Here is a 9,680-nt window from a genome sequence, read left to right as displayed (position 1 = left end):
CTAAAATCTATAGGAAATTATAAGGAATTGTAATTAAACTAGTAAAATATTAGATTAAGTATTTGAGAATTATTATTAAGGCGTATAAAACTACGCTAATAAGAAACTTTGAAACGGAAATATTTTATCTATTATTCAATTTCCATTTTAATAAAAGGGTTTAGGCCTTTAAAAAAAAGGTTCGCCCAGACGGATTAAGCCTAATTCGTCCGGGGAATAATAATTTAGGTATTTAATTATATTTAAGTATAATAGTCGAAAGGTTAGTTATCCGCCGATAAATTAGAGAGCGGTATAATTAAGGTACAATAGGCCGAAGAATAGGCGCCGATAGAGAAATTATTAATAATAGTAGTTAATCTTCCTTTAAATTTAGGGATTCTATTACTATTATTATAAATCCTAAAATTAATAGCCGCCAATTAGGGAGAGTAGTTAGAAGATATAACGAATTAGGAATAAGTATTATACTATAATTATTACTTAGTAGTAGTAATAGTAAAATTAGGGTAACGGTACGAATTTACTATCGCTAACCTTACCCTTAAATTTAATAAAAAGGCTATTTAGCAATATATAATTAATATAAAGAAGAAGAAAGGACGATATTGAAAATTAGGAGAAGACGAAGAAGAATTATACTTACTAATTAAAGCGAAAAATTCCCTCCTTATTTAAATTAAAATAGAAATTATTAGCCCCCGGGCTTTCTTTTATAGGAGGAAAGTACTAGACGTTTTAATTTTTATTTACGTTTATAGGTTTAAAAAGGAGACCTTCGCCTATATTATCCTAAATTGCTTTAATATAAATATTAATTTTTAAATTAATTTAAAAGTTTAATTATTAATAAAGGAGGAATTCTAAAAATTCTTAGACAATAGAATTAAAATTAAAAGAATTCTATTATAAGCGTTGAGGTTAGGAAGGTTAAGAAAATACTATTTAATAATCGAATTAGAAGAGGAGTAGTACGAAGAAATTACGAGGTACTCTTAAGAAGAATATAGAATATTAATAATATTAGAATAAAAGAATAGGAATAGGGATAAGATAATTATACTAATTATAAGAGTTATTTAAGCTATAATTATAGTAAGAACCGAAAAATACTATTTAATAAGTATTTAATTATATTTAAAAAATTATTTAAATAGTTCTATTATACGAATTTAATCCGTAGTAACCTTATAGCGCTATTAAATTTAATTATTATTTATAAGGGGGCGGCTAGGAGTATTAATAGTTATAGGATTATTAAGGATAAAATTACTATTATTAGAATTGGAGATTATACGAGTAAGGGTAGTAAAATTACTACCGCTAGATATAATACGTATAAGAGTAATAATACTACTATTAGAGCTAGATATAATCCGAACCGGGTTTATAGTACTACTATTAGAAAGAGAAGGAATATAATTATAATAAGTATCCTTTATAATTAATTTATAATAACCCTTTTATTAAAAGTTAGTAATATTATAATTAATAGCGTAAGGAAGATATTCGAAGTTGGTAGGTAATTTATCCTACTCTAAATATATATATATATATTAAATAAAATTATTAATAGTATAAATAAAAGTATTTAGGTTATATTCGAATTTATTTTAATTATTTAATACAATAATAACGGTTATTGCTTAAATAGTATTACAGGCGTTGTAAAGGCTAATAAAAATATTTAATATATATATCTTATAGGTATAGGAGTAAGTAGTATTCTAAGTACTATTAGTTAGGATAGAAGTTAAATAATAATAGAGAAAAGGAAATATAAGGAATAAAAAACTTACTAATTATTAAAATAAAGTAAATTTTTTTAATAATAATGTTATGGAAATTATTAAGGGAGTTAAATTTATTGCTATATAGGACGGAAGCGAAATTTACAATATAGTAAAAATAAGTAATTTCATAAATAATATTAATTAAATTAGTATAAAAGTTAAGGAGAATAAAGAAGGAAACTATATTAATTTAAGGGAGGATAATTATTAAGGAAGTTATAAAGGGTACGAATAAGAAATATAAATTTTAAAAGTATAACTATAGGAAATATAGGGCCTAGGAATATATTAAGGGAAGGACCCTCTATATTGGAGGTTAAATCGATCGGATTAGGGCGATAATAGCCGGAGGAAATTATTTTATTAGAGGTTACAATAAGGAAGAAGGAGAAGGAGGATTAGAAAGGGGCGCTATATAAGGGATTATATAAATAAAGGAAGGGGGTTTTTACGCTATTGTAAATAGAGGTGGATTTGTAGGGTAATAGAATAAATAATAGGGGGGAGGAATATATAAATAGAATAAAGAGGTAGAAAAGTAGAGTAATAGATAGGAAGATAGGACGGGGAAGTAGGGAGAAGGCAAAGGAAGGAATAGTAGGGAGTGAGATAGAAAGGTAGTAAAGGAAGTAGTATATTTAATTTAATCCTATTCCTATTATCCTTATTATTTTAGTATTAGAATAATATAGTAGTAGGAGAAATAAAATTAGTTCGTTATAACGGTAAGTAAGAATTGTTATAGTTATAAATAAAATAGGAGCAATATAAAGAATTATAATCGAAATAGAGTTGGGGGTTTTTATTCGGCGGTATTTAATACTGTACAGTTTTCCCCTCTAGAGAATTAGAGAAGGACCCTATGCCAATAAGGCGCTATAGTTATAGTATAGGGAATAAGACAATTAATTATTATATTTATTAGGGAAGTACTATTTATTATAAGCCTGATATAGGCGGATTTTAATATACTAAGTAGTATATACCGTATTACAGTCTTTAACTATTAACCCTAATATATTAAAAACATTTTAGTTAGTAAATATATAATATCTTATACTATTAGTAGGTTCAATATAGTTTAAAGTGCTAGGGCCGCTTAATATACCACCGCCTCCTCTATTACCGAAATTTCTTCTACTACTAAAATTTCCTCCGCCGCTATTACCTAAATTATTCGAAGTAGTAGAATTTAAGTCCTTAATTATAGCATTAAAACTATTATTAACTATTTCGAAGTTAATCATTTTATCCTATAATAAATAGACCTAAACTTTAAAAATAGCGTTCTTATTAAAAAGCTTTATTATTTTAATATTATAATTAATATATAAAATTTCCTACACTTTAAACTTATTAAACCAATTCTTAACTTCGTTTCTCCAATAAATAGTTTCGTTCTAAAGATTTCTATTAGTTTAAATATAAATTCGTTCATTTACCTCCTTCCAGAATATATCCTAATAATAGCTATTTCTAACCTAATTAAACGCTTCAATAATAGTATTAATAATAGTACCGAAGACTAGGAGTAGTACTAAATTAGTAGTATATTATTCAAAAATAATAGGGTATATATAGACGGGATTAGTAGCCTAAAGCTTATTATAAAAATAGGCTTAGAAAACCCAACAATATTAATTATTACCATTGAAGCGTATAATAAATATCGCTAGTTCGTTATCGGTAATTAATTTGTTAGAGGGGGCCGGTTAAATACTAATTCCTAAAAATATAAAATTTAAACTATAAAAGTTAAAACCTAATATATAGTTGGGGGGGGGAACCTACGAGCCTTACTCGGTAGGGATAGGTTAGTCTTCTACTATATTAGGGTTAAAAGCCGTTACTTAATTGACAATAGAAGTTTTACTTAGGAGGCTAGAATAAATATTAAAAATTAGGGACTTAATTTCTATATTAATATAATTATTAATAATTAATTTAATATTATTATTATTCTTAAAGTAATTAAAACGGCCTTAACTGGTAATTATAATAGTTAAATTCGTTTAATAGCTGCGATACTTATCAAAACCATTTATAGTATTATTCTTTTATCCTACAAGGGCTAGACTTTAAATTTAATTAATTACTAGCCCATTAACTATAATAATAGTTACCTATTATACGTACGTAATGCAATCTTAAAGGTATAACAAACTATTATAAGGCAAAGGTACCGTTAGGGGTAAACTACGATATTCGTTATTATATAAAGGAAGTAAGAGGAGAGTATACGCTAGCTTAAGCTTATAGGTAGGGTTGTATAGTCCGGTAGAGTAGGTTACATAGAGCCTCAATACCCGAGCCAGCACTAGTGCTATAGTAAGGTACAGAGCACGTAATTTACTGTACTATAGCCTAGTATAGGGTATATAATCTAGCCCTATAACAAGTTACCTTAAAGTTTGTAAGAGGTCTGTAGTTCCTATAAAGATTTTTATTCCCTTTCTTATTTTTATATAGTAGTTAAAAGCTAGGAAGCCTCACCTAAAGCGGTTAGGTAGTCTAAATATAAAGAGAAGGTATAGTCTAAATATAACCCGCCTCTCAATATAGAAGCAGCCCTTAAAGTGGAACCTAGAGCTTAGAACGCTAAGACGGCTAAAACACTGGGCCGCCCAACTATATACAATCAAACCCCCTATTTTAACAATACTAAAAATTTGGCTAAAGATGTTGTTGGAATAGGGGGGTTTGTTGGAAGTAGTATTATACACAGACTACTTTCCGTTAAACCTACCCAAAAAAATATACTAAAACTAGCGTACTAAGACAATTCCACCCTATAGTAGACCCCCTTTTCCCAATTCACTATACAAATTACTAGTAAATCTTCTATATCCGGTATTGCTATTTGCAAGTTTGCGCTTACCCTTATAAAAAGGTAGTCTCTAAATAGACCCTATCTACCTCTGTTCCCCCGCCCCACATAAAATGTAGGTCTCCTCGAACTTTGTAAGAGGAGGTCTGTGTCAATTTTGAGCATTTTGGCCGTCAAGCGCTGTGGATCCTATATAAACTAGAGCTTTTACTTTTTATATATACCTTTATAATAAATTAAATAAAAATAGTAGAATTATAAATAATATATTCGGAGGATAGGTTTTTCAAACTCTTTCTTAATATACTATTTTTATAAAGTTCGGACTACCTATTATAATAATACAACCTCAAAGGTAAGCCTTCGTTAAGAGCAGTAGCTTTAAAGATTTTGGACATTCCTTATTTTAAACCTTATTAGTAGTCGTATAGCTATAAAAAATATATGCTGAGGATGGCCTCAACGAGACGGTTCTAAAGGTACTATTTTCTTAAAGCTCAGACCACCCGTTAAAGTAATGCAACCTCGAGGGGGTAGTATTTTATTTTTCCACTTTTAAGTTTCTTTTATTTTCAACCTTTATATTGATATATTGAATGAAAAATCTATATGGGGAGGATGGCCTTGATGAGACGGTTCTAATGGTACTACTTTTATAGAGCTCGAACCACTTCTTAAGGTAATGCAGCCTTGAGGGGGTAAAAGTCTAAAAGTTCAAAGCCTTGCATCTCAACGATTTCTTATTATAAGGAGAAACCAAGACTACCATTAGAATCAGAATAAAACGTTCTATTTAGAAATATTTCTTATTGATTTTTACTAATTTTGCTGAATTTATAATATATAATAATATATAATTGTTCTTCTACAGCGGCTGACGGCCGAAATACTCAAAATTGGCTCAGACCTGCTACCGCAGAAACGGGTGGGGTGGGGTGGTTTTGGAGGTTAGTGGGTCTGACTGAGACTAATAAAAAGGGTAGTTTTCCGTGATGCTGTTGCTGCTACAGGGGGGGTTGCTCGTACTGGGGGTTGCTAGAACAGGGGGGTTGACTGTACTGCGTACATAGTGTGGACCACCTAGAAGTGGTTAGAACAAATGCACATTCGACAGATATGAAGCGACTACTAGAACTACCAAAAAGCCGTTAACGCTTCATATCATCACAGTTGATTTCATGCAGCATTGTACCCCGGGCGTGTCAAGCTTCTCACCTAGCAACTATGTACAGTACATAGCTCGTCCCCAAGATAAGAAGGTGGCTACCTATTGCATTGACATCTACTATGTATCATGGTCCGAACTGGTCGTAGTAAAGTGAATGAGGGTTAGGGCTCTATGCACAACTCTTTCTCCCCTCTGTAGTGTATTAGCATATGTACAGTTCGATAAGTACCCGTGCCACGGCCCCCTCTTTTTGGGACTCGCCAGACGCGCACCAGCTAACTACCTAGTTTGATCATCAGCTTGAGACCCCAAAACAACTTCCCAAGGCGTTTTCAAGGTGTGAATACCGCAAAGACTCGGGGCATAGCTTTTCGACTTCCAGGGAAATCAGGCATAATTAGACATACATATGCCCGATTCTGTGGATTTTATGCCTTCAAAAAAGAGTGGGGGAGACGTGTTCCTATCCCAAAGCACTGTAAATTAGATTCCTCTAGAGCTCTACCTTTTCCCACCTATTTCTTCAAGGGAGCTGGAGGGTGTGGACATTCAGAGTCACCATCTTGCATAGAAATCTTAAGTGGGCATAAATATTGCAGTGTGCTTACAGACCCTGCTTGGTTTTCCTGGAAGTTGAAAAGCTATGCTTCGAGTCTTTGCGGTAGTCCAGGTATTATTCTTTTTCCAAGTTGAAACACGCCGTAATCTTGTTGACGCCTCTCGGATCCTGATACCTAGGTAAACCATTCATTCGGTCCTTGAAAGGTTTAGGAGAAATCGGAAGACAGCTCCTCTAGTATGCTAGGAGTGGGAACTTGGCTATCAAATTAATAGACAAGCACAGCACTAGATTGCATGTACCATTCTAACAAGTAAAGTAACGCCATTAGCTCAAGTACAGCCACTGACTCTTCTATGGTGTCCGGAAGGTCTACACGGAGAGCACAAAGGCTTAGAAGACTTCTGTTACAGAAAAGAGCCTGCTTATACAAGTTAACCACCACCTCCCAGCTGCTGATCGGCAAGACCTCGTTTCCACGACACCAACTTCCGTGTCAGCGCACATTACGGCAACCTTTGACCATGCACTGGACCGCCTTGGTTCAACCAGAGCTGCAAGTCGTGTGCTACACCTTCCACGAGTTCTGACTCGATGATACCTTCCTGCCAACTTAGCGCAATGCTTATGGGACCCCCTACAACACCCGAAACGCTAGCACAGAGAGCCGGCCCCGCGACTATGGCGCACTGCGACATTACAGACCGTACTATCTGCCACTTTGAACCGGTTTCTCCGTCTGCATTGGCAGTGTTTCCCGGACTGCCATGCAGCGATCCAATGTTGGACACTTCGAATGTGTGCTCTCGCGGCTTGTTCACCTTGTTGAGCCAGAAACTGCGCCAGTTGGCAATCCAGCGAAGCATACTTACCATGTCATCTTGAGGAATGGTCTCGACCCGGTCCTTGAGTTCCTGACGCAAGGTTTGAGCAAGGCTCCAAATCTTCTCTCCGCTTCCTTGCTCCCGCAGCCCCGAGACACGAGAAGAGTTGAAACTATGCGACGCCGAAGTGACCAGTACTCCAAAGACTTCGGCGGGATCAGCCACATGAGATCCAGATTGAATAAAGGGGCGCAAGTCTACAGGAGTGCAGCTCTGAAATGACGTGGCTGCCTCTGCTGTTAAGCGTCGAGCCAGAGATGTGAGAATTAGCACATGAAGTAAAGGGGTGAGTGTGGTGCCATTCGCCCTGCAATTGGCAAGAAGCTGTGACACAGCTTTTGCAGGGATGGTAACCAGACGGAGTCTGGTTTGGTAAGGGTCAGGCTTGATCGGTGCGCTCGCCCAAGGAAGGTCGGTCGCTGGTTTGCAGAGCCAGCCTGAGACGAATTCGTTCCACAACGTGCCGGCGAGGAACCTCCAAGACGTGGTGAATTTGACGAGCTCTTCCTGAGGTGGCGAAATGTGCCCATGAGGCTTGCTGAGCATCCGTAAAACGTGGTCCTCTAGGCACGAGGGGCGGACGGGTGGCTTGTTCAATTCGTCCAAGAGACTGGCCTGAAAAATGGCTGTGCTCCTTCCATCAGCGAGAGAGTGGTGGATGGCAAGCACAATATCGAGTATCAGCCTGTCCTCAAGTTGTGACGGCCGAGGATTATAAACAGCAAGCACCTTCCAGGGCGGTCGGAACTCGACGTCAGGCCACAACTGGTTGTGTTGGGCTTCTAACATATGGAGTAGGTGTGAGTCGCGAGCATGAAAATCAAGTTCGGCACGCAGCTCCACACATTCCAAGTGGTAAGAAAGATCCAGAGAGGACACCGAGGCAAAGTAAGGGCGAGATGCTTCATCGCCAGTGATTGCCACACTCAACCGGGGCAACCGGAGGACCAGATTTGCGACTGCAGCCTCCAATACGTCGGGAACACTCTTGCCTTGGAGGACAGACCATGGAACAGCATAGCGACAAGTGTTGGCCAGGCACCGATAGAAGCCCAACGCGTGCCTTGAGGACGAATACACTTCACTGAGAACAGCACCGGAATATAACCGTAACGATTAGCCTTGGGGTGAGCTTGTCAAGAGGGGAAGGGGTGAACAACCGGTTGGGAGACTGGTAGGGGGCTGGGGTTCAGGAAGCAGGACTGGCCAATGCAGGGAGCGGACGGAGGTGGTTGAGACGGCGCAGTGCATACAGACGGAAGCACAGGGCTGAAAGGCCATCCGATGATGGAGGACCTTCCACATCCTTACGCGGAGTTGCCCTGGCCACCACCAGAGACCGACGGAATGAGGGCAAGCGGAATAGGTAGATGTGCTGGCAGAGGAGGCGGAAGAGGTATGGATGGGTTGAGATAGATTGAAGACATACCACGGCCCAAGTGGCCGGATCGGCTGAGGGATGCTCGTCATCCGCAGGCGCTAACAACAAGGTACCACGTGTGGAAGGGCACTCCAGTGGTAAGATCAACACTTCGTCGTATGCAGTGAGATTATGCGGTAATGTGGGGTAGTGAGCGGTAAATTTCGGTTGTGGGAAGGTAAAGAGGTAGGCTCAAAAACTGTTCGATGATGACTCGCTTGGTACGTGGAAGCTACGAATGTAGGGATAGTCATGCGGGAAATAGACAAACCGGCTGTGAGACCGCCAGGCTGTCAGATCATGAGCGAATCTACCGTTCAACTCACGCGGCGTTCTCTAACTGGTGTCTCAGTGTCCCTTGTCGTCATCTTTCATTGAGCCCTGATGAGATGCTGCCGATAGCCTCATGAATTGCTGATTGCATTTGGTGTATGCAAGTTAAGTTAGGTTGAAGACCGGGGGCCCGGGCCGGGGACGAGGCTCTTCACGGGACGGCGGGTGTGGAAACATTACCTCTAGTTAGTCTCAGTTCTCAATAACCCACTCACCTCCAAAACCACCCCACCCCACCCGTTTTTGCGGTAGCAGGTCTGAGCGGGTTTTGGGTATTTTAGCCGTTGGCTACAGAAGAATAACCAAGCATTAATATATATAATAAATCTAGCAAAATTAATAAAAATGATGAAAAATAACTTCTATATAGAATTGTTTATTTTGATTCTAATAGTAGTCTTAATTTCCTTATACGATTAGAAATCGTCGAAATACAAGGCTTTGAACTTTTAGACTTTTACCCCCTCAAGGCTATATTACTTTAACGGGTAGTCTGTGCTTTATAAGAATAATACCATTAAAACCGGCTCATCGAGACCATCCTCCCTATATAGATATTTTATATATTATAATAAGATTAGGGCTAAAAATAAAAGAAATCTAAAAGTAGAAAAATGGAATACTACCCCCTCGAAGTTGCATTACTTCAACGGGTGGTCCGTGCATTATAAAAATGGTACCATTAGAACCGTCTCA

At 37.4% G+C, this 9,680-nt stretch overlaps 1 protein-coding gene across 1 annotated transcript; it reads right to left on the bottom strand.

Moving 5' to 3' along the window:
• Positions 1-6,589: 6,589 nt before the first annotated feature.
• Positions 6,590-9,076, bottom strand: NCU09360 (hypothetical protein). Its single transcript, XM_958604.2, has 2 exons — positions 8,661-9,076; positions 6,590-8,315 (listed from the first exon to the last, which is right to left on the bottom strand). The coding sequence occupies exons 1-2, from the start codon at positions 8,699-8,701 to the stop codon at positions 6,854-6,856; spliced, it is 1,503 nt and encodes a 500-aa protein (XP_963697.2). The 5' UTR covers positions 8,702-9,076; the 3' UTR covers positions 6,590-6,853.
• Positions 9,077-9,680: the final 604 nt, after the last annotated feature.

This window comes from Neurospora crassa, linkage group I, assembly GCF_000182925.2.
Source record: "Neurospora crassa OR74A linkage group I, whole genome shotgun sequence".
NCBI classification, from domain to species: Eukaryota; Fungi; Ascomycota; class Sordariomycetes; order Sordariales; family Sordariaceae; genus Neurospora; species Neurospora crassa.
Note: the sequence above shows the minus strand (reverse complement) of the source record. Positions and strands in the feature narration are given on the sequence as shown.